Genomic DNA, 26,646 nt, shown 5'->3' on the forward strand with positions numbered 1-26,646 from the left:
CTCTCTTTCTAAAGATAAAGTATAATTAGATGTCAAGTGACAGATCACTTGTACTTTTTAATGTCATGCATTCCTTTAGTTTTCCCAGGATTTGGCTAATTTCCAAAAGAAAACCTATCCATATCAAAGCCTATGATTTAGGGTAGAGTTCCTGAACCCAGAACCAAGGGAGAACTAAGATAAAGATTAGGGAGCAGACTACACCACAGGGAAGGGAGGGAGGGTTAGCTGAAAACTGACTACATGGCTAGAGACATGAATCGGTCAAACATTTGTAAAGGTAGAGTTCTTAATTTCAACCAGCATTATACTGCAACTCATGCAGTATCCTAAATCTTTCCTCTCTTTCATAAAAAAAAATAAAAGTGCAATTAGATTCCAAGTCACAGATCACTTGTACTTTTTAATCTCATATTGTCCCTTGGTTTTCTCCCATGAGTTCATCCTTCTCCCTGAGCATTCACATAGCAGCAAGACCCAAACATAGACAGTAGCCAAGAAAAACGAAGGGCTAAGAGGTCAGAAGACCTGATACAGATCCAGATCCTGCTCTTTCCCCAACCAAGGAAACCTTTAAATTGCTGTTAAACCTCCATCTCTTGGTTTCCTTATTTGGAATATTTGCTTGCTTCCTTCCTAAGACTATCATGAGAATCAGATGAGGTCTAGATATGAAGCACACTCAAAGTTTCAAAATGCTATAAAAACTTTAGATACTGTTATTACAATTAATATATTCCTAGGCAAAAAGGTGTCAAATATATATGAATCCTAGATTCACTATTTATATGAATTGAGGCAGACAGGGGAGCATACATATAAGGATATTTTCTTTTTAGGTTAATCGAAAATTTAATTAAATCCTAAGGAATGAAGAAAAATAAACTAACCTGTCTACATCCTGTTAAAATTTATCATCACAATTCCAGAAATTATTTGGTCTCTAACACCTTATTCACATTTTTTAAACTTAAAAATTAAAATATGGATGATAATGATAGCTACCTGGCAGGATTGATACGAAGATTGAGCCAGTATGTACAAAACACCGGAACCTGCTATGTGAATGTTGCACAATGGTAGCAGTGAGAATCAGTCAGATCTGGGTTCAAACCATTGTTCCAATCTCTACTACATATGTAATTTGAACAGAACTTGCATGTCAGAGGGCAGGTATGAGGATTCATGTGTGTGTGTGTGTGTGTGTGTACACATATATAAAGATTGAAAAGATAGAAGTTATCTCCAAAGTTTTCATTGAGTGATAGTATTGATGTTTTTTTGCTTAGAGTAATAATGTTTAATAGTAGTAACCCTGGTAAATTATGGCCCAGCATCCTAAATTCTTTAACTTTCACTGGTTTATTTAAGTCAAATGTAGTTTGGACACTGCACCAGTCTTGGCAGCAAAAATGTATGATTTTAAAGTGGTAAGTACAGGATCAAGTTCTCAATGACATTCTCAAGTTCAACTCTGCTTCAAATTTATCACTTTCAAAATATTTTAAGTAGCCATAAATACATTTACCCTTGAGAAGCACACAGTTTACTCCTTTATAATTAACTCTTTAATTTCTCAGCTCCTACAAAGCTTCCATTATGGAAGCACTTAGTGGCATTCCACTAGAACAAGGCCATGTATTTCCAAAGAATTTAGATGATGTCTTAATCTTTGTCCACACCATTTCTTGAAAATATGAATGAAAAGTGAAGAGCTCCTTAAAAAACTTTACAAAAACCTAGACTTTTTTTTTCATTTTTAATTTCCCTAATTCATTTTCATTTTTCATTTCCCCAACAGACAGTGAAAAGAAAAGAAAAATCAAAGAAGACTTTTTAAAAGTAGGGGGAAGGGTCAAATAATAAAGGAAACCTCTTTTTAGGCTATTAAGACTTTTTTTTAGGGCCAAAAACTTAAAGGACTATCCACCTTACCTGGGATTCTAGTTGATTCCTCTTTGTCTTCAAGGCTTCACATCATGGCCTTAGACAAATGTGCTACCAATCTCTCCACCGGAAGGATTGGTTTTCATTTGATTGGTTACCATGCTATCCTCCATCACATTTTTGGACCTCAAAAGAGTTAAATCACAGCTTGCCAAAGGAAAAAGGAATCTTAGAAACCATAGTCTTACACCCATTTCATTTTGTATAGGCTTCGAGGCTGACAGTCTGATGAGTGTGACTTCCAGAAGATGACCAAGTGACTCTGAGTCAAGAAGCCAAGGCTTCTCTCTTCCTGGGCAGGATGGCTTCCCCGTACTTGTATCAGATTTCAGCATCAAATTTCTTATGAGTCTGTTTCAAGTTTGTGCTATTTATTCCCATGGTCAAGCAAACCAATCCATTGCTTGGTTTTCATTTCATAACCAAAATATTACATCTTAGAAACAAAATGAAGTGTCACTGTCAAAGAGCCTTCTGATGAAATACTAGCACCTGAATTATAAGAGCAAGGGCAAACTTCTCAGTTCCATTTAGTTATCTCCCTTTCTATTTGTTTATTTTCATAATACAATTATGTCAGCAGGAGCAAAAATAAAGTCACCTTAATTATGGCTCTTTATGGCTTCTGACATGTCAAAGTTTAACTTTATGTCCAATCACTTTTAAATTAATATCCATAACTTTTGAAACAATAATCTCTCACCTACTACATACAAGCGTTTAGTATACATACAGATAATACCAAACATTGTAACAATTTACATGTGACAAACATCACTGAAGTCCAACAATCTAACATGTATACACTGAAATCCAAACAATAGAATTACTTGACAATCTCAAACATTTCGGATTCATGTCTCCCCCAACATTTGCCCAAGGGTCAAAATAGGGAGAGGGACAGCAGAACATTCTCAACCTCCAAAACTTAGGTGCCTCTCAGGTATAGAAAAGACCAGAGGGGAAAAAAATACTGTTCCTACTATCTGTCGCTTGTAAAAGAGTAATCCTGCCCTCTGAAATAGCCAACAGGTTACTTCTGGATAAAAGACTCTCCTTATAGTGCTTTAAATGAAAAATAATTCTCATTTGGACAATGTTGTTATTTGCTTTTTTTTGCTAAGTCATTTACCTGCGAAGTTTAACTACCTAATGCACATACCTAGCCCACTTAAGTCACATGTCCTACTTCAACAAGAAATTACAAGTATTAGATAAAATGTTCCCCACTAAAAAAAAAATACATAAAAAAAGAAATGTAATTACCTTTCCAAAGTCACGAACATCAAACAGGTCAAATGCTTCAAAGAGTTCACTCTTTCTCATTCCAAATGTCTCGCAACAGGCCGTGAGGAATGTCCTTATGTTCTTCAAACAGAGAAACTGAGGAATGGGAAATAGCTATTAGTATATAGTGAATCATTCTGAATGCTCTATATCCTCTATCTACCCAGAATGCTTTAAAAAAAAAAAAGTTGACAAGGAAAAAAGTCAATCAACTTTTGAGGTTGCTTTTCAATTAATCCTTCAGCAATATTTGAGTACCTATTTTCATAGGCACAGGTGGCACAGCTATGAAGAAGGTTGACAAAATTTCTTCCCTTGGGAACCTTACATTCTAGTAAGAGCAGACAGATTTAAAAAAAAAAATGAAAGAAAATTCAGCAACGAAAACAAAAAAGTAAATATTTTATTTTCATGTGATGGTAAGTGCAATGGAGAAAAAGCCAGGAAGAGGGACAGGATGCACTGATGGGGATGGGGTGGGGGGTGGGGGGGCATTTAAATGGATGGTTAGAGAAGGTATCAGTGGGAAGAGGGCAAATAAGCAGAGATTTGAAAGTGGTGAAGGAGCAAAGCCACGCAGAAGTACAGGACAGGTCATTCCAGTATCATTCCATGTAAAGCCCTGAGGCAAAAGTGTCTGATGTATGTCTAAGGAAGGGACCAGTGTGGCTGGAGCAGAGTGGGTGACAGGGAGAAAGGTAGGAGATGAGCTAGAAAGGTAATGGGGTCAGATGATGAAAGGAACTTGTTGGACCAGCTTTTATGCTGACCAGGACAGAAGTCATTGGAGGGCTTGGGGCAGAGGAGGGATATGATCTGATGTTTTATTAGGGGTCTTTCAAGCTGTTGTTTTTAATATAGACTGAAAGGGGCTGGAGCAAAGAGGGAGACATGAAAAGCAGATAGGAAGCTATTACAATAACCAGGTAAGAGACAACTGTGAGAAGACCAGGTGTTTCATTTTGACTATGTTAAATTTGAGACACCCATTAGTCATCCAATGGGATGTGGGGCAGCAGGCAACTAGACAGACAAGTCTGTAGTCCAGGGTACAGGTATGTACTCCAGATATAAATGTGGGAGTCTTTAGAGGATACAGAAGATTTTTAACCATGATAATGCCAGATATGACTTCGGGAGAAAGCAGAAGAGGGGAGAGGACCTGGGACTGCAATAATCCTATGAGATAAGGAAAAGAGCCCACCAAAAGGCTGAGCACAAGTGACTGGTGAGGAAGGGAAAACCAGAACAGGTTTTCCCTAACTCAAGTATAGAAAGTGTTTCTAGAACGAAGGACTGATAAACTGTTAGCTGCTGATAGTAAGATTTGACCAAGTGCTGTCCATGGAACCTGGCTGTGTGAAGGTCACAGGTACACCTTCACAAAAGCAGGTTCCATGTCGACTGGGGAGCTTGGAAAAGGTTTAAGAGACAATGGGAAGAGAGGAAGTGAAAACAGAATATAGAAGATAGACTCTTGAGTTTGCTGCAAAGGGGAAAGAGCATTGAGGATGTAGTCAGAGAAGTCAAGGAAGGGCTTTTTAAAAACAATGGAAGCTGTTACATGTTTTTGTTTTGATGAGAATAACTTGGTAGAGAGGGAAAAGTTGGTCATGCAAGAGAGAAGGAGAGTCACCCAGAATGAGGTCCTTGAGTAGGCAAAGGGGTGGGAGTGGGGACTCTGCTGCTCAACTGGAAAAGTCAACTTTGGAAAAGAACATGCACAGTTCATCAACACTAATAGGAAAAACAAGAGGGAAGGCAGATCTGTCGACAATTTTAAAATCAGAATTTACTTTCAGTATCCAAAAGACTCAGACCCACCAAAGTACACACATACACTGAAAGCAACTTACTTTTTAAAAATATTTTTATGTGTGCCATTGCAGCTCATAAGACTACTATCCTCCAATAAGCGAGAAACCTATTAGCTAATTCAAGCATTCTTTAAGCACTGTCAATGTTTTATTCTGTTGTTTTGTTTTTCATATCGGTTTTTTTACTTTACAGAAAGAACACTTTACTTCCTCTGTATTTGAAATATTCAGACTTTTCACAGGCTTAACTCAGATGCAGTTTGACAATTTACAGGAATCCTTCTCAGAGGCTTAAATATTTCAGGAGGGGTTAAAACCACAGGGGAAGCATCATCAACCCTTTGAAGCATAAAGGCAGAGGCCAATCAGCATATGGAGCTTCCACTTTCACTTTAAAAAATTCATAAGAGACCTTTACAACACAGCATCACTCCACATGTAGCTCTTCCACATAGGATTGCTTATTTACAGATTAAAAGAGTCTTGCATTCTGCCAAGATAGACAATAATTACTCTCTTGGGGATTATGCAACTGCTCTCTTACAATATTTTTTACATAATTAAGTGCCCAACTCATAGCTCACCAAGGAGAAGCATAATTGCACATGCCAACCTCTGAAGATTTCTCACCAAACTCAGATGTCCCCCTGTGTGGGAAAAACTACAGTAGACTTCCACTTGTTTTCATTATTAACTCAGAAAAGCAATATTGTTTCTGAAACTTAAAAAAAAAATGTAGTCATTATTGCATACATAATACACACAGATGTAAAAGTAGGTTCCCTTACTTCTGGAACCAACCTTAATCTTATTTGCCCCTTAACTAGTTCAGTTCTATTAAACTCCACAAATATTTAGCGGATTTGGATAAGGTCACTGGCATGCTCTCACTTTTCTAGGCAATCTTCAAATGTGGTCTTCCCTGTAGGTATCTTTTCAGTCAACAGTTTTTGAATGCCCACAACATTCCAGACACTGGAAATGCTGAAAATGAGCACACAAGGTTCTGCCCTCAAACTCCTCTATTAATCTTATCTGGAGATTTTCACAGCTATCCAAAGTTTGGCTAATAACACTAGGATCACACTTCTCATGTTCATGGGTGTTCAGCTCTATGCAGGCACAGGAACAAAGTTGAAGGATGGAGAAGTGGGCCTTAACACTATTGCAGAAGCCCTGGGACTGACAGCTTGCCTGACATTCCCAACACTTGGGCTTTGTTTTCATCATGCTGAACTTGTTCTTTTTCCAGTCGATTCTTTAAAATTTCAAACCAAAAGAAATGTTGAAAAAAACAGTACAATGAACATTCCATCTACTCAACTGGAACATACTGCCATATCTATGTTTTTCTATGCCAACACTTTATTTACTTATAAAACGTATACTGCTGAAGCAGGTTACAGACATCGCAGCAGTTCACTCCTAAATAACTCAACACGCATTTCCTAGGAATAAAGATAATTTTCCTACATACCTACAATACTATTACCACATCTGAGTAAATTAACAATTCTATATTATCTAGTATCTTTTTCATATTCTAATTTCCTCAACTGCCCACACTATGTCTCTTTATGCTATCCCCACTCCAGTCTAGGATCTCATTAAAATTTACCTGTTGCATTTGGTTGTTTTATTTTTTGCAGTATCTTTTAATTGAGATATCCTGCTCTATTTTTAACACATTGACTTTTTGAAGATTCCAGACGAGTTGTCTTATAGAATGTCCCACATTTTGGATTTGTCTTACTACTTCCTCATGATATCATTAAACCTATCCCTCCATGTTGTGTATTTCCAGTGAACCAAAAGCTGAATCTAGATACAAATTAAACAGCTCTGGCAAAAATACTTCATACTGTGAACTTCTTATTTCATAACCTCTAAAGATACAAAAAGTTAAACAATTACTGTTGATGCTAAGTTTGATTGCTTGGTTAAGATGGTTTCTGCCACATCTATTGTAAAGGTAAATGTCCCCTTTTATATCTATAAAAATAGTACCAAATGATAATTTGGTACTATTCAGCTGTCCAATTTCCCAATGATTTTTCACCATGATTTACCATCCACTAATAACCCTTGCTTTGATTATTCCATTTGGGACTGCAAAATAGTGATTTTTTTCTAATTCCATCATTCCTTCCTTAATTATTAGCTGATATTCTTACAAAAAAAAAAAATTTTGCTGCCCTTCCTCCCAGACCCCTCTTCTTTGCTTGTATAATAATCAATAGTCATTTTTTTCTGATGTTCATATTGTCCCAAGTTTGTCCATTTTGGGGTTCCTTCAAACTTGTTCCAGTGTCCTTTTTAAAAGAACACCATTTTCTTCATTTTCTTATATCCAATTGCCCCAAATCTACATCATATATTCTTTGCTCCAGTTCTGGAGTTAGCCATTTCTCCAAGCAAATCCATTTCCACTTATATGGTAAATGCTATTTAGAAACCAAAGTCTGAGCACCAGGCTGCTCCCAGATTATGTGGGCCAATTTTAGCAAATAGACCAATAACTCCACCCTTTGCTTAAGCAATCTATCACTTACAACAGAGTTAATTTAGTAAGTCAGCCCTTATCTTACTCTGTTAAGATGAAATTTCAATTTATTTTAGATGACTGATGAACACACGACCTTGTTTCATGCTTAGAGATGTGACTGGGGTTTTAACACTATTATTTCAGTATAAGTGTTTTTCTCCCCAGTTTACAAATTCTTTCAGATTAGCAGCCATCTGATAGTCCTTGGTATCATCCGCAGTAGTTTAAAACATTCTGCCTTCAGAGATGGTTTATGATACACAAGGACAAAAACATCTCATTTCCTAATCAAACCGCATGTTTGATAAAAAATTATACAACTTTGTTAAATCATTTTATTTATATGAGATAACTTTAGGAGTGTTTAGAATTTAGGATTCAGATTTTAAAAATCAGAATTTTAAATAACTTCAGGATTTTTAAAATATTAAATGTATCCACACAAGATAGTTACCAAATTAAAGATACACACAAGTCTAAAAATCATTTTCTCACCTAACAAATGTTACTGAGGTACAGATTATATATGAGGCATCGTAAAATTTCACAAAACATACTTCCAGCTGGATACTGATTTTTTTTTTTTTTTTACTTATTAAACACATGTTAATGGAATGAAACTTCTAAGGACTAGGTACTAGAAAAAAGCAAGCATGACCCAAACTGCCTGCAGAAGACTTATCCTGGTCAGGCAGAGTATTCAGACCAGTGGATGCACAATTACACGGTATGTGGCCACTGCCATGAGGAAAGCATTCAAAGGTTCTTTGGGAGTCCTGGAGTATCAGAGACAGCTTTCTGGAATAAGTGACAGGTGAAAAGAGAACTGAAGGACGAGAGCCACAAAAACAGGAAGAATGGTTGATGTTCACGGAGGAGAAAGGAAGTCATCAGATTTGGGGTATAAGGGAATGCCAAATAAATGGCACAGCATGTGCATGAGCACAAGACAAGGCATGGACTGCTGGGGGCAGGGGAAGTGGTAGCGAATGGACACAACTCTCTGGAGGGCAGCAGTGAGAGTGAGGCTAGAGAGGGGAGCCTAGGTTTTCAAGGCATGCCGAAGGGATGTGGCTTTATCCTAGAAAACGTGGTGAGGTTCAAGGGTTTTTAACAGAAGAGCAGAACACTCAGCTTGCATTTCATGAGTAATCTCTGAGTGTTCACTATGTACCAAGCTCTATACTAATGTATGTCATTTAATCCTCATGACAACTCAGTCAAGAGGTTTTTTTTCTTTTATATATACTTCGTTTACTCAAGTTTATATAACTGCATTTGTCAAAGTAATAGAGTCATGAATCAAACAGATATTCTTGCTACAGAGCCCACATCCTTAACTATTGTATTACACTAGCTCCCTTTACAGTGTACAGAGTCAAATGTTTTCTTTTCTCTTTATTAGAGATGGATTAGGTAGGCAAGACAGGACAGTTAGGATGCTGCCATTTTATTTTAACAAAAAGATTATGGTGATCTGGACTAGGATGGTAGAAAGTAGAATGGAAAGAACTCTAGGAAGTAATATGGAAAGCAAATACCCAGTAATTGATTGAGTATGTGTGGGGTTGGGAGAGTGGGAGAGAAAAGAGAGGAACGAGGAATTGTATCCATAGCTCTGTCTTGGGCACCGCACATACTCAGTGGAGACACTCACTGAAAATGTTAGCGTAGCACTTGGACAAGGCATGTGAAAAGGAGCCACAGATGCAGACAATTAACTCTTGTCTTCACATATGGAAAGACCCAGTAATGACAGAGGAGCTAGGCAGCATCTCTGGCATACCCGGTGATAAGTGACATATTCTAACAGCACAGCCACCAGTCTTCAACCCCATGATCACCTTCTCTGCCCCTTCAGAAACACAGCTTGTTTTTGTTTTTGAATTAAAATGGTAGAAAGGCACTCAGTAGATGCAGGTAACCTTTAAAGAAATTTTAACACCATCAAGGTCTAAGACATCCTAAAATTATACAGAGCTCTCTAGATTAGGTAATGTTTCATAAGACATGACCACTTCAATGCTAGCAATACTGATGCTCCAAAAAGAAAACATTTAAAGGTCAGACTGTGAAAATTCACTATAAAGCTCTGAGACAATCTTTCTCTTCCCTCTACTCCTTTTATAAGGCGTATTGTTGCCTTTTTCTCTAAGGGTATAAGAGCCATTTTGACTTTCTCAATGATATGAAAACAAGCAGGATCATTTCCCCTTTTTATTTGAAAAACTAAGCATCTACTTCTCTAAAACTGTTAGCAAAAAAATGGGCTCATTATGTTAACTGACACTACATTACAGGAAAAACCTCCACAGCTTATTGTGAAATGAGCTATTTCAATCCCAACCTAAAACCAGTATCTGTGGGAAAGATGATTTCTAATATAGCTTCACAGCCATGTACACTTGCTGACTTACTGCAATTTTCACAAGGACCACCAGCAGCCAAGCCGCCTGATGAACAAAGTAGTTCTCAGGGTCTCATTCTTGATGGGACACTCATTATTCCATTTGAAGGAGAGACTGAATTTGAGAGTTTGCCATAATTCGAATTCTGGGTGGCCATTAATGAGCTGATTGACAGTTCTGAAAGGCACAGTAGAGATTCTGATGAAGCCTGTTTACAAACATCAATGTACAAGAAGAGTTTTATCTATTTATTTATTTTAGCTCACTACTCATCTTAGACTTTATCAACATCCACCTAGTACCCCCGTCATACTAACTCCATCCCTTTCCAAAGCATCAATCATCCTTTGCAGAACTAGTAGGCAGGAGGGCATGGAAGGGAAGTAGTAATAAATCAAGTTTCTCTCTTCTTGGAATTTTTTGCATTTCTGTCCCTTTAACCATATCTTCTCTCTCCCCCTATATCGGTCTTTTAAAATTAGAAATTAGAGCTAAAATCTACATCTTTTGGAAAGAAAAGAACAAAAGAAAAGGAAAAAAATGAAAAAAAATGTTATGGGGACTTTGTCCTTTTTTCTTCTGAGTCAGTGGATCCCACCAGAAGGGGCATCATCACCACGGCTCTATAAAGAAATCACATCTGTATATGCCTTCTGAATAATTATAAAATAATTATGCTGCACTTAGCATCAGTTCAGGACTGCAGAGTACCTTCAAATAATTTTCTTATCGATCCTATTATTATAAATAAATGAAGACCCTAAAGAACACACAGGGAAGAAGTCCAGAAAGGGAGGGGAGTTGTTTTCATAGCTCCCATCTTGTGCCCAAATCACTGAACAAAAACTCCCCTATTTTCAGTAAACCAGAAGCCAATATTTCCTTGTTGATTGCTCTCCAAGTCACATGGCATTTTCAAAAGATTTTAAAAAAATTTAATTAATCAAAAATATAGCCATTTAATAACCTTTAAGTTACAAGTTTTTTTTTCCATTTTCTTCAATGATTAAAACTTTTATGGGTTATATGTAACTTTATGGAAGTAATCAAGCTCCAAAATGTAGGGCTAACCTCTAAGAACACATGCATCCTTACCTGTTCTGTAGCACTGTGGCTCACACCTGTGATAATAACCATCTTGGCTATAATAGATCTGTTCTCCCAACTACTGCCACAGGTAATTTGAAAGTACAGATTACATTTATTTCATCTATGTATCCATACAGATTTTATAACAGACAAGTGTTTTTAATAAATAATAAATGACTGATGAGGCAGGTTAGGTTTAAAAAAAAATAGCAACCATCCCTTGGTAGCCAAAGAACTCATGGTGAAACTTTGCATTAAATTGTCGTTATATCCTCTTACTTACCTATTAGTGTATAAATAGGTATTTTTTTTAGGGAATTACCCCAAGAACTTTTTTAGAATTTTGCAATGTTAATAATTAGGAGTAAAATAAAGATTTTAAATTATTAAGCAGTTACATTCTTAAACATCATCTCTACTCTGGGTTGCCAGCCTCTGGTATATATTCAATAGTAGCCTGCTACCAGATTTTCATGATTTCTAGCCAGATGTCATCGTAATAGACACACACAAGCCCTCTGCTGTTTTCAACAGCCCTTGCCCTCATAAGAGAGAGCATTGTACCCCTCTCCTTTGGCAGGAACTTAGACCCGCAGTTACAAAGGTTATCTGTCAACCTCAGCATTAGCCCTTGCACACAAAAAAGGTTAGCCAACAGCATTCAATTCCCCTTATGTGTTTCTGGTCTTTGCACTAAAAAAACTGAATGCCTGGGAAGTGCAGAGATCACAATTGGCCTGAAACATCTATTTTACTAAATTCATTAACTTGCTAATAAAAGCAACGCACGCCATTGCCTTTAAGGAGAAAAGGTAACACCCAACATATTGTGATCTGGAACATAGCTAGCCCAAATCACACTAAAAATGGTACAGTCTATATTCTAGAGAAAACTTGCTTGCAAAGTTCCCTATTACAGGTATAGAAAAAAAAAAGCATTTATTTTTGCAAAGACCAGTAAGATAGCAGAATGCAGTAGCTAAAAGTCAGGATTTTGAAATTGGTGGGAATAACAACAGTTTAGTAAACAACAGTTTAGTTTATCATAGTAGAATGTAAGCAATTGCACTAACAGTTCAGCAAAAGCAGCAGTGATAGTAATCACAGCAGAATGCAAGTAGTGGTAGTAGGCAGAAGGGCAACAATGTGGTAGCAGCTGCTCAGGCAATCCATCATTGAGCTGAAAATCAGTCTCATGTGCCCTGATCTAGGGGAGAAATGAACCATCCTTCCAAGGCAGAGAATCCTTGGAATAGCACACAGCCAGAAAAGCCACTTCCTGCAGGAATTAGAATCCTTTGACTGTGTTACCCCACAAGGAGGGGAGCTGTGCTAATTCTCCATTAGAGACAACATTCAAAATGAGGAAAAAGCCTGTAGTGACACAAATCTGTGTTGTTTTTAGAGAAAAGCCTTACAAATCCGTTAATCCGGATAATGAGAATGAAACTTAGTGTTCAAGTCTGACCTAAAAGAAAAAGAGCTGTATGCAAATGAAAACAAGGAGGTCTGACAGAAAGTAACCCCACCTCATGCACTTCCCTCCCCCCACAAAGAGCCACCTGAGAAAGCAGCCACAGAGCTCCTCACATGCCCCTGAAGAGTCCCCACCCTTCCATCCTTTGCTGCTTAGCCCCCTGTGGCCAGAATGCTTCCCTTCTACCTCACTCTATGGTACAGCCAGAGCAGGACTTGAGTAGCAGGAGATCCAGAAAGGAAGTAAAGAATGGAAGACAAAGTAAAGCATTTCTTTACTCAATCTCTTCTTTCTCATTTTATCTGCCCTTGATGCTATGGGGTAGGTATTACTATAATTCCCATCTACTAAGGCAACTGAGGCACAGACGGGTAAAATAAATGGCCCTAAGTCACATGGCTGGTAAATGGTAGAGTAAGGTTTCAAACCCAGGCTGCGAGCTCCAAAGTCCATGACTTCCACAACTATGATATTCTGGCAGATACTGCCCCAAGCCAGTAAGCTGGGGGATGAGATCCTCCCCTCCAGGAGATGAGAGTCTCATAAAGGAGGGATACAAAGGAGCAGAGAGAGCATTTTGATCCCAGTGTAGTAAGTAGAGAGGCAAGCACCAGGTTTAGTAGGAGCACAAAGAAAGAACTCCCATCTAATCAAAGAGGTAGGTTGACACACTCAGATATCACCTCACGCCAGTCAGAGTGGCCAAAATGAACAAATCAGGAGACTACAGATGCTGGAGAGGATGTGGAGAAACGGGAACCCTCTTGCACTGTTGGTGGGAATGCAAATTGGTGCAGCCACTCTGGAAAACAGAGTGGAGGTTCCTCAAAAAATTAAAAATAGACCTACCCTATGACCCAGCAATAGCACTGCTAGGAATTTACCCAAGGGATACAGGAGTACTGATGCATAGGGGCACTTGTACCCCAATGTTTATAGCAGCACTCTCAACAATAGCCAAATTATGGAAAGAGCCTAAATGTCCATCAACTGATGAATGGATAAAGAAATTGTGGTTTATATAACAATGGAGTACTACGTGGCAATGAGAAAGAATGAAATATGGCCCTTTGTAGCAACATGGATGGAACTGGAGAGTGTGATGCTAAGTGAAATAAGCCATACAGAGAAAGACAGATACCATATGGTTTCACTCTTATGTGGATCCTGAGAAACTTAACAGAAACCCATGGAGGAGGGGAAGAAAAAAAAAAAAGAGGTTAGAGTGGGAGAGAGCCAAAGCATAAGAGACTCTTAAAAAACTGAGAACAAACTGAGGGTTGATGGAGGGTGGGAGGGAGGGGAGGGTGGGTGATGGGTATTGAGGAGGGCACTTTTTGGGATGAGCACTGGGTGTTGTATGGAAACCAATATGACAATAAACTTCATATATTGGGAAAAAAAAAAGAGGTAGGTTGAGATTCACTCCTCCAAGTAAGTGGCTGGACTGAGTATCCAAGAAGGAGCAAAAGGTCATGATAAATGGTATAGTGAGAAGGAAAGACCTAGCCTTTTGGAGAAAATGCAGTCGTTCACATGGCCTTCACAGCCAGTGCAGTAAAGAGAGCCTAAAGGATGAATGAGGCTGGAAAAGTAGGCAGGGGCCAGATCTCAAATGGAACTCAGACTTCATTTCTCTGAGAAATCAAGGCAATGCCTCCTAATAATGCCTGGTTCTACAAACAATAGCAAGTGATAAATGTGTATGTCCCACATAAGGCACTAAGCACTTTCCATAGAGTATCTCAGTAAATACATGTAACAACTCTGTGAGGAAGACAATATTACTCTACACTATCCATAAGGAATGGAGATACGGTAAATAATCCAAGGTCAAGGTAGCTAACAAGTGGTACAGCCAAAACATCCCCCTGCCAGCACTCTTCTCTGCCAAGTTATGCTGCATTCTTGAGCATAGGGTTAATGGGGTGAGGTGATGATGGGCTCTAAAGCAGCAGTAGGACCAGACTTCAGGTAACTGCAGGCTTAAGCAGACCTCAGGGTCTGCTTCAAGGAAACCAACTAAAATGAAGTGTAACCCATTTCCCCGAGTATTATCAACTTCAGGAAAAAGATGCGTTAAAAAAAAAAAAATAGATGCAGGGCACTTGGGTGGGTCAGTTGGTTAAGCGTGCAACCAGCTCAGGTCATGATCTCATGGCTTGTGGGTTCGAGCCGTGTATCGGGTTCTGTGCTGACAGCTCAGAGCCTGGAACTGGCTTCGGATTCTGTATCTTCCTCTCTCTCTGCCCCTCCCCCCACTCATGCTCTGTCTCTCTGTCAAAAATAAATAAAAAACAATTTTTTTAAAAAAAGATACACTCTGGAGAAAAACATCTCTAGAAATATCAGAAAAGTGATTTAATTTCCACTCAGTTCAGAATATTTAGCTCTAGACCATGCAACCTACCTTCCTCTTTCTTCCCTTACCTACAAAAGAGAACATCCCTCAGTTTATCTCTTAGTGCCTTCCAGTAGGCTTCTTCTACACACTGAGTAACTTTGAACAAACTTGAAATGACTGGACAAATTTGGAACAGCATTATTCTCCTATAGATCATTGTTTATTGTAACAAATTACATTCTATTTTCTACCCACATTTCTAACTTAATGCACCCACACTCCTTCCAATTTAGTATCACCCCAATTTTATGCAATTATGCTTATTACTTTTGATTTTACTACCTGAGTTCCTTATGATTTATGATCCAGGTTTTAGCTCTGCCCACTATATCGCAATTTACTTTATTAAAAGAAGTTGTAGTTTTTTCCAAGTCAAATAAGAGTAGACTAGATGTGCACTAAAAACACTGTATTAACAAGATCTGAAATAAAGCTCAGATTTGTATCTGAGCTATATATTTATCATATATATTATCCATATGTGTATATACATACACATGCACACAACTTTTTGTTAATACCACTACTTCCATATAATATTTCCTTCTGGAAAACACTTAACCAAGTAGAAATATATCCTAATTGAGTACAGAAAATGCTCCTTGGTCTTTTCTTTTTCCCCACCCTTTTCTTAGCCGTCCAATAAACTCTGCCATCTTTATACCCAGGAGATTTGTAGTCTGTTTAGAAAACATACTTGGGAATGCAAGCTGGTGCAGCCACTCTGGAAAACAGTATGGAGGTTCCTCAAAAAACTAAAAATAAAACTACCCTACGACGCAGCAATTGCACTACTAGGCATTTATCCAAGGGATACAGGTGTGCTGTTTCAAAGGGACACATGCACCCCCATGTTTATAGCAGCACTATCAGCAATAGCCAAAGTATGGAAAGAGCCCAAATGTCCATTGATGGATGAATGGATAAAGAAAATGTGATACACACACGCGCACACACACACACTGGAGTATAACTCAGCAATCAAAAAGAATGAAATCTTGCCATTTGCAACTACGTGGATGGAACTGGAGGGTATTATGCTACGTGAAATTAGTCAGAGAAAGACAAAAATCATAGGACTTCACTCATATGAGGATTTTAAGAGACAAAACAGATGAACATAAGGGAAGGGAAACAAAAATAATATTAAAACAGGGAGGCGGACAAAACAGAAAAGACTCATAAATATGGAGAACAAACTGAGGGTTATGGGAGGGGTTGTGGGAGGGGGGATGGGCTAAATGGGTAAGGGGCACTAAGGAATCTACTCCTGAAATCACTGTTGCACTGTATGCTAATTAAGTTGGATGTAAATTTAAAAAAATAAAAAGTTAAAAATTTAAAAAATTTTAATAGAAAAAAAAGAAAACATGCTAACCAATCACTAATACCTCTTACCACATTGTCACCATACCTGTCTTGAACTCAATCTCATATTAAGTGTTTTTAGTGACAATAGAAAAATGTAAAAAGAAAAAAAAATGGATGTATTAACCCAAGTTCTTTCAACTCCCACAGGCAGATACCTTGAGTCTTCCCTTTGAGTCGTATCTCCCAGTGAATTTAATTCCAATGAATTGTTTTATCCTTTAATTTTTTTAATTTAAATGTAGTTGACATTCAGTGTTACATTTGTTTCAGGTGTATGACACCCTGATTCAACTTCTCTATTTGTTGCGCTATTTTCACCACAAGTGTAGCTACCATCTGTCACCATACAGCATTATTACAGTAACATTGAATGCATTCCCTATGTTCTACTTTTTAATCCTGTAATTTATTCATTTCATAACTGGAAGTCTGTCTCCCACTCCTTCACCCATTTTGTCCATCCCCCTCACTCCCCTCTGCCAACAATCAGTTCATTCTCTGTATTTTCAAGTGATTCTGCTTTTTGTTTTGTTGTAGATTCCACATTAGTGAAATCCTATATTATTTGTCTTTCTCAGCCTTATTTCACTTAATGTTATACCCTGTAGACCCATCCATGTTGTTGCAAACGACAGGATTTCATTTTTTTTTTATGGCTGAGTGATATTCCACTGTGTGTGTATGAATTTTCTTTATCCACTCATCTATCAAAGGATACTTAGTTTGCTTCCGTATCTTGGCTATCGTAAGATATGGCTTCCATATCTTGTGAAGAATGTTGAAATAAACATAGGGGTCCATGTATCTTTCCAAATTAGTGTTTTCCTTTTATCTGAATAAATAACAAGTAGTGGAATTACTGGATCATATGGTATTTCTATGTTTAATGTTTTGAGAAACCTCCATACTGTGTTCTACAGTGGCTGTACTAATTTGCATTCCCACCAACAGTGCACAAGGATTCCTTTTTCTCCACATCCTCGCCAACACCTATCGTTTCTTGTATGTTTGACACTAGCCATTCTGACTGGTATAAGGAGATCTCTCATTGTGGTTTTGATTTTCATTTCCTTGATGATTAGTGATGTTGAGTGTCTTTCCATGTGTCTGTTGGCCATCTGTAGGTCTTCTTTGAAAAAATGTCTATTCGGGTCCTGTACCCATTTTTTAATTGGACTATTTGTGGGTTTTTTGGTATTGGGTTGTGTAAGTTCTTTATATATTTTGGATATTAAGCTCTTATTGGATATGTCATGTGTGAATATTCTCTCCCATTCAGTAGGTTGATGGTTTCCTCAGCTGGACAGATGCTTTTTATTTTGATGTAATCCCAATAGTTTTTGTTTGTTTCTCTTGCCTTAAGAAATATATCTAGAAAAATGCAGCTACAGCCAATGTCAAACTTACCACCTATGTTCTCTTCTAGGATTTTTATGATTTCAGGTCTTATATTTAGGTCTTTAACCCATTTTGAGTTTATTTTTGTATATGGTGTAAAAGTAGCCAAGTTTCTCTAGCACCATTGTTGAAGAGAAGGTCTTTTCCCCATTGTATATCCTTCTTTGTCATAAATTGACCATATAAGCATGGGTTCATTTCTGGGTTTTTTATTCTGCTCCATTGATCTATGTGCCTATTCTTGTGCTAGTAGCATACTGTTTGATTATTACAGCTTTGTAGAATATCTTGAAATCTGAAATTCTAATACTTCCAAGCTTTGTTTTTCTTTCTCAGGATTGCTTTAGCTATTAGGGGTCTTTATGGTTCCACACAAATCTTCGTATTACTTGTTCTAGTTCTGTGAAAAGTGTCATTGGTATTTTGATAGTCAAAGAAAAATACAAAGGCAATCCCTAAATCTAATGTCTTTAGACCTGAAGTCTCCAAATCTGCACCCATCTCAGCCATATTTCCACCAAAAATTGAAGACCCTCTTAGTTCAACACAGGATTTCTTAAACTGTTATCTTGTTGCTACACGTACAATTACAGGCTAGTTCTTCAGCAATATTTACCTATTGCCACTCTAGTCTGTAAGGCAGGTGTGGAGGTTTTTGTCAGGGTTTTATTTATTTGAGAGAGAGAGAGAGAGAGAGCGCACATGGCCAAGGGAGGGGCAGAGAGAGAGAATCCTAAGCAGGCTCTGCACTGTCAGCCTAGAGCCTTGAACATAGGGCTCTCAATCTCACAAATCATGAGAACATGACCTGATCCCGATGCTTAACGGACTGAGCCACCCAGGTGCACATTCATCAGGGTCTTTAATTTTGTTTATCTAATACCAATTAAATGCTGTGCTATATGACTTTAACTAATTTGCAAATGTAGTTCTCATTACTTAGCCTTTCCATAGGAGGACCACTGTCCTGATTTAATATAGATGCTCTGTAAGCCCTTTACCTTCTGCAATTATTGGTAGTGTTCCTTTCATTAAAAAAAAAAAAAAAAAAAAAATTGGGATGCCCAGTTCGGCATCCAACTTCGGCTCAGGTCATGATCTTGCAGTTTGGTTTGTGAGTTTAAGTCCCATGTCAGGCTCTGTGCTGACAGCTCAGAGCCTGGAGCCTGTTTCAGCTTCTGTGTCTCCCTCTCTCTCTGCCCCTCCCCCGCTCACGCTCTGTCTCTCTCTGTCAAAAATTAAAAAATAAACAAAAAAATTACAGAAATTCTATGAAATTATTTTGTGAGTAAATGTTTTCTCCTGAATTGCAAGTATTAGGTTTCCTCATATTATATTCCATACTCGAGTCTGGAGAAGATAACCTTTTCTTATCCTAGATGTTTCCCCATTGCTACACCTGTTTTATTCTTTTTGCCAGCTTCACTCAGATATTTTAACACATAACATTGTATACGTTTAAGATGTATAATATATTGATTTGATACACCAACACATTGCAAAGCAATTACCATCATGACATCACCCAACACCTCCATCACGTAACATAATTTCCATCTCTTTTTTGTCCTATACCCATTTTAAATGTCAGCATTAGTATTTCAGTCTTAGGTTTATTGGTCACTTTCCCAGATACCAGCCTATATGGGGTCTAGGATTAGGATAAGTACTATCTGGCCTCTAGACCTTGGCTAATATAAAAGATCTTCTAGATGATTCTATATGGAAACAACAAAAATATTTCAACCAAAACCAGGAAGTGGAACAATAAAAAACGCATTTATAGTAAAAACCTTGGTCAAAGTTGCCAAAGCTCAGTAGAAGTTTCTACAAAGAAAATACTCAGCATAAATGACTCTGCAGACATGTGATTTATCTATCACTAAACATTTTCATTTTGGCACCATAATTTCATCCTGGGACTTATTTTGTCATCAAGATTCTATAAGAATATTTCACATGATTTTCAGGTAATACTTTGCTAGACTAAATGTTAAATATTTGCTACTTTTTAACATTTGATTTCTATAGGTCTAGGAAATCATATTCCTGAGACTATTCATCTCCCTCTTTATAATAAAAATCACAGGGTAAAAAAGAGCTTGCTTAAATGAAATCTACTTTTGTAGAATCCACGTGTTCTTTTGAGCAAGGTTACCTGGAACCTATTTTTAAAAGATCAAGCCCCAGGGGCACCTGGGTGGCTCAGTCAGTTAAGCCTCCTATTCTTAATTTCTGCTCAAGTCATGATCTCACAGTTGGTGAGATGAAGCAAGGCCTCACCAAGTAGGGCTCTGTGCTGACAGCATGGAACCTGCTTGGGATTCTCTCTCTCCCCCTCTCTGCCCCTCCCTTGCATATGCACATGCATGCTTTCTCTCAAAATAAAAAGGATTAAGCACCAAATATGGCATTGTTCTTACTCATCGTATCCAACTTTTTTCTAAGTAGGCTGCTACATTCATTAATGTTCCCACAGGATCACAATATAACACAACTTCTGCGTGAGATGAAGGTCAAAGTCACCTCCATGCAAGAACAGCACATCACAAGCAAATAAAGTCTGCCAATAAGTGAAGGTAAGTAAGCAGAGTCAGCCAACGTGCACGCAGAATGCCGATTTGGGCCACAACAATCTTATGACTGCCAATGCCCCTCCTTTAAAAGCATTCTTATAAACAGTCAAATCATTTTCCATAATTAATCTTAAATGGACGTTCCTTAGCATTTCAGGCTAGAATCTTCACTAAAGCCCATATTTCAAGTAATGGCACATTAAATCTTATTCCTTTAAACTTCCACACAAAGACAACTTTGAGGGGAAAAAAAAATCACAGTAGCTCTCACTACACAGAGTGAATTTGAAAAACTAGCTAAAAATGCAACTCTTAGTACTCAAGAAAATGTAGGAGAAAAAATGGAAGGCACCAATTTATTAAGAGACAGGTCTTAGATTTTTTTTTTCCTAACTGCAATTTCAGTAGAGGTTCTGAAACACCCCAATTAAAATCAGCCAAGATCTCATTAATAAGTGATACAAAATCTCATTACACAAGAAATGTCATTATGATAAATTAAGTGTCCAGAAAAATTAAATTATTCCTAAATCTTGCCAGGTAACCCACAAAAAATGGAGTTGGGGGGGACCAAGAGAGAAAGAGATTGGGTGGGGGAAAGGATCTGGTTTTATTACCCTACATAATTAAAAATTAAAGACAATAAATGCTTTTGTAGTAATTCATATATTTTTAATGGTAGATGTCAAATACTACAGTGTTTTACCTGTAAGCGATAAAACAATGGCTGAAAGACATCTTAAGTTTCAATTTGATCACAACTTAATGCAATTATCAAACATTTTCTCCACAGAGGTATGCCCATTGGCAAAGGGAATAAACTGCTACCTCTGGTGTTCTGGTTGCCTGAAACTGGCCAGCCCACCACATGCTCAGAATTCCTTTATCATGTGTCAACTCTGCCTTCTAGCTCATTAGGTATTATGCTTAATATAAAAGGTGTTGTCAATTATTTACCAATGATTCGAGCCCCTGTCCCTTCTGTGGCCCAAACTTCCCATAAAGTCTGCTACCACCAACCCAAGTACCTACTGTGAGGGGCTGGGAGAGCAAGGAGAAACCAAGAGGAAGGGACTGATTGAGATCTGGAGTTTGAGATCTGGAGAACAAAAGAATTAGGGAAGCAGGAGCTGGAACCAGGGGCCGCCATGACTGTAAGAATATAAGCCTCAAGGCTTCAGAGACTTCTTACAGAAGCATTGGGCTCTTACCTATAGGACAAAAGAAGGGAGCTAAAGTCAACCGGATTTCCTCAAAGGTGAAGGAAACCATCGTGGATATCTAGATTCTATTTATATTGTACTTATAAAAGTGTTCCTTCACATCACTTGTCTGTGTAAAAATAACACAAGAATTTGAATAACAGTATTTAGAACTAACATTTATACAGGCCTGTGTGCTAGGCAGAAGAGTGTGCATACACACACACACACACACTCACTCACAGAGGTCCTTGAGGAAGCTATCCCACATTAGAGAGGAAGAAACAGAGGCAAAGAAAGGTTCAACTCTTGCCAGAGGTCATATAGCCAATAAGTGGAGGAAGAGGGATTCAAACTGAACCCTATGCTTCATAGTTACTACTCTACCTACCACATCATGCTTTTTGACATTCTATGACACAGAGAAGGAAATTTTAAGTGACTAGCTCTTTCACTGATTTCTGAGCACTTTTGAAAGATTTATAATAAAAATCTTTTATAATTATTTATATTTGATTAGTAATCTTACCCTGATCATGTGTTCTCCTTCCTCAAAAATCAGTTACATGTGGATTTTGCATACTTTTGCATAACTGTTACAATTTAAATCTAGTCAACATGAATCACACAAATACAAAAACGCTTTATTGTTACTGTGCATGTCAAGCTCATAACAATGTACCAATGAAGCAATTAGCAGTAACACCAGGAAACTGCTGTTGAATAGATGGATATTTAGTGAGGTGAGACAAAATATGTCAAGCACCTGCCCCAATGGGGATCCACTTTTACCTAGGACTCCACGTATAAAGTGACTCTCCCTACCAGAGTGGGTGCAACATACTCCCCCCACACACAATGGCCATAGATATGCAAAACTGATCCCACCAAAACAATGCCGACACATAGTGTTCAATCTGGCAAAGCCAGAGAGCTGCAGAACCACAGCGCCATTTCTGTAAAATATTAGTAGGCAACCTACATTTGGTAGAACACTCCGGACATAAATCAAGTATTAAAAAGAAATCAATTGATAAAGCTCTCCACTTAGACTGAGAATTTACTTGAGCAAGTCCTTAAGAACTGACCCTTTCGAAAAAGACAAGCCAGATTGCCCCCAAGACCATCCCCCATCTATAACTATCCATCTTCCAACATCATTGGGATCACTATTTTCCTCATTCATCAAATTGCACAGCAGCCAATAGTACCAATTTGATATCTAAAATGTCAGATATAGGCTATTTAGTATACTACTTTTATTGTTCAACCTTAGTCAATGAAAAAAAATTATTTAAAACTTAAGCTGATTACTCACAATTAGCTACCCTATAATCTATATTTACTATAAAATCCTTTGATTCCTCAACACAAAATCTACCACAAGAAACCTAACCATAATCCAAGCCTAAGATACTAGAATGAAGGAAAGAGGAGTGTGGAAGAAGGTATTTTCTACATGGTGCTTGTAATCCTCCTATTTTTAAAAAGACTGGCATTCAGGGGCGCCTGGGTGGCGCAGTCGGTTAAGCGTCCGACTTCAGCCAGGTCACGATCTCGCGGTCCATGGGTTCGAGCTCCGCATCGGGCTCTGGGCTGATGGCTCAGAGCCTGGAGCCTGTTTCCGATTCTGTGTCTCCCTCTCTCTCTGCCCCTCCCCCGTTCATGCTCTGTCTCTCTCTGTCCCAAAAATAAGTAAAAAACGTTGGAAAAAAAGAATTTTTTTAAATTAAAAAAAAAAAAGACTGGCATTCAATTATTAGTCAGGGATACAATCTCTAATGTCTATAGGAATGTCAGATTCTGTTTAGAACACCTTTCCAGACCTATACTCCACTGTTTTTTAGGTATTAGAGACGAAACTGGATGCATTTACAACTTGGTCCATAATTTAGGCCATTTGTGGGTCTGAAGTGTTGGACTCCAAACATCGATCAGGTCCTCAAAGAGCCCATTCCCAGAAATAGACAGGAAAAGAAGTTTACTCTGTACAAGACACTGCTCCACAGCCAACAGATGTCAGAGGGGAGAAAAAAACACACTGACCCAAAGAAATCTGTAATCTACTGTAAGAATTCAATTAGTACACAGGGAACAATATTTGACCTAAGGAACAGGGAGGAGGAAGGACAGCTGTCCAAACGTGCTAGAGACCCAAAGCAACCACCACTGTATGGAGAACTCCTCAGGGTGGAGACTCCGGCTTTCTTTGCAACACTGTTGCCTAAAGAGACATGGTGATAAGTGTGTTCAACAAACAGCTTAATAAATGCCTTTGATTACTTCACTACATAGGTCAACTGTAGTCATTATTTGACTACATAGGTAGGCAAAATTGTCTTAAAAGATCAGCTTTTCTCTGCAGCGAAAACTTTTAGAATAAGAAAAAGCAGAAAAAGGGGAGGGGGGAAGACAGGAGAGGCAAATAAGAAAAGCAACAGAAGGAGAAGCAGCAACATGGATGGACAGGAGCAGATGGAAAGCTGAGAAAGCCAGTACAAGAGGAAAGAGAGGAAGGGGAGGAAGAGAGGGGCTCACCGGAGGCAACAGGGACCCCTCAGTCCCACTAAGTCCAGAGGCTTTTTTCCTCCTGGACCAAGTCCCATCATTTGGCCCCCTATACCACGTCATGCATGTGCGTCCTGCATAGCGCACAGTAGCTAAGTACAACCGCAGTGGTTCCTCAGAGCTGATCGGAGCCCCTGTGTAGTCTTGATGACTGTCTGGAATTCTAAGGTTCTATCCTTCCCACATGTATGGTGTTGGAATCGGTCTTCTCCTTTATGAAATGAAGAGGAGAGTAGACACTGAGACATCTTATATGATGTTATTACTGCCATAACTTGCTAAAACGGTCCTACACTCTTTTCCCCACACAGGTGAATAAAACCCAAAATCTTAGAACCACTTTTGTTTGCCACATTTTTGACATTTTTTTCATTAAAATTTTTGGAAAGTTCAAAAAGTAAGGAACCCCTTACTTAGGTAGAATGTTTTATTCCCCTATGATTTTAGAGAAAGGCTTTAGGATTCTTCTGAGTAAAGAATGTCTCATAGTTTGAAAAAAAAAAATGACCGAATCACTGACATTGTTAAGTTTACAAAGAAAGCAGACAGAAACTCAGTACCTGTTGTACAACCTCATTTTCTAAACTATGGATGGATGGGTGTGAGCATGTAAACATGCATATGTATAACATACACATATATATGTGTATACATTTGTAGAACTATACATAACAAATTCAGTAATGGCTACTTTTGGATAGTGACATTTCATCTTATTTCTTTCCTCTTAAGTAGAAATTACTAAATCGTTAGGTCCTTCATCTATAAATATGAAAAATAAATCTGTTTTAACTTTGAAAAAAAGCACTTGCCTTCTGAGTAAAGCAAGCCTGGTGGACAAAAGTCTCTATCAGTGCAGTGTTACTTAATACTTCAGTTTACCTTAATAACATAAAGATCACTTTTCCAATAAAAAGCTTTCAACCTCTAGGGTCCCTGCAGGGCAACAGGAAACAGCAGATTCCTGGATTATTATGCTTTATTGCATTTAACAACTCATATACTTCACAGTACTGAGAGTTCTGTTGGTATTTAAAATACATCTCCAGGAAACACATCTTCCATAAAATGTAATAAAATGTGCATGCAATAGATTATATACTATACATGAATATAAATAACCAAGTGTTATGTTTGGATGTGTCCCATAAGGAGGGAACTCACATAAAACATCTTTTAAACTATTATGTACAATGTAGATCAATTTTTAAGTCTTGTAAGCAATGGGAAGATTCTTCATCCTAACAAAATTAACAAATCAACATTTCAGTCTGAGAAAAGAAACACTCAGGTCATCCACAATACCCTCTGAGTACTGAAAATCAAAGATGAACTAGACACAACGCCAACCTTCAAGGAGTTTATTATCCATCGGGAAAGCAAACACAAACAAATAGGAGTTCAATAAGGCAGTTCGAGTAAATGCTGGAGGATGAGTGAAGTGTGTACATGGTTCTCTGAAGGCACAAACAATTGAATGGTTATTCTACCTAGAAGGGTGGGTTGGAAAAGTTTCCTCAAGAACCTTTTTCAGTGTAATTATTATTTTCTACAACTGAGTGATACAAGCATCTCTTTCTTTCATGAAGCACTGAGAAGCATAGAGTAGGGTGTCCAGGGCACAGTCACCTAGACATATTAATACAGAGACTCTAGGGGCACCTGGGTGGCTCAGTCTCAGGTTAAGCTTCCAACTTCAGCACAGGTCATGATCTCGCGGTCTGTGAGTTTGAGCCCCGCATCTGGCTCTGTGCTGACAGCTCAGAGCCTGGAGCCTGCTTCTATGTCTCCCTCTCTCTCTGCCCCTCCCCTGCTCGTGCTCTCTGTCTCTCAAAAACGAATAAATGTTAAAAAAATATTAAAAAAGATACAGAGCCTCTACATGAGCTAATAGAGGTAAGCAGCCATTTAGTCAAATTGTCTACTTCCTATCATTTTTGAGAACTTATTGAATTCTGTGCAAAGTATTGAATAAGACACGTTCTCTCCTCAAGGACTGTGCACCCTGCTAGAGGAGACAGGAAAGCATTACAGTACAATTTGGTAATTACTTTAATAGGGATTTGTTCATGGCTATGGAAGCACAGCAGATGACAGTTAACTAAAATGTGAGAGTTCAGGGAAGGCTTAACAAATAAGGAGCCATGTGTGAGCTTTGAAGGACACGACAGAGCTGGCTCAGTGAACTTTCTCAGGCAGTAGGATGTATCAGGGCTGAATGAGGTCCTCTGTGCTATTACTTAATCTAAATGTGAGGATCTGTCTATGAAACAGGTATCGTTCCCATTGTCTACATAGGTACACAAGTGACATAACTTGTCCAAACCCAAACTAAAGTAACAGGTGAAGTTGGGTTTTGAATGCAGATCAGAAGTCTTATTTGGCTTCTTTGGCTTTTCCCAGAATAGGTAAGCAAAAAAAAAAAAAAAAAAAAAAAAAAAAGACTTACTTTGATCTGTATCTCCACTGGTTGAAATCTGATCTCTTCAGCAATCTCCTTAGATCTTTCAACAGTTCCTTTTCTGTAAAGTTTCTATTTCTTCTGTATACATACATT

At 38.1% G+C, this 26,646-nt stretch overlaps 1 protein-coding gene across 1 annotated transcript in view; it reads right to left on the bottom strand.

Annotated features, from left to right (window-relative positions):
• The window catches only part of VAV3 (vav guanine nucleotide exchange factor 3), a 350,186-nt gene that overhangs the window by 263,141 nt on the left and 60,399 nt on the right, over nt 1-26,646 (bottom strand). The window contains exon 2 of the mRNA XM_027058453.2: nt 3,214-3,330. Coding sequence (XP_026914254.1) covers nt 3,214-3,330 — 117 coding nt within the window. The remainder of the gene's footprint in view (nt 1-3,213; nt 3,331-26,646) is intronic.

Source organism: Acinonyx jubatus, chromosome C1 (genome assembly GCF_027475565.1).
Source record: "Acinonyx jubatus isolate Ajub_Pintada_27869175 chromosome C1, VMU_Ajub_asm_v1.0, whole genome shotgun sequence".
Taxonomy (NCBI): Eukaryota; Metazoa; Chordata; class Mammalia; order Carnivora; family Felidae; genus Acinonyx; species Acinonyx jubatus.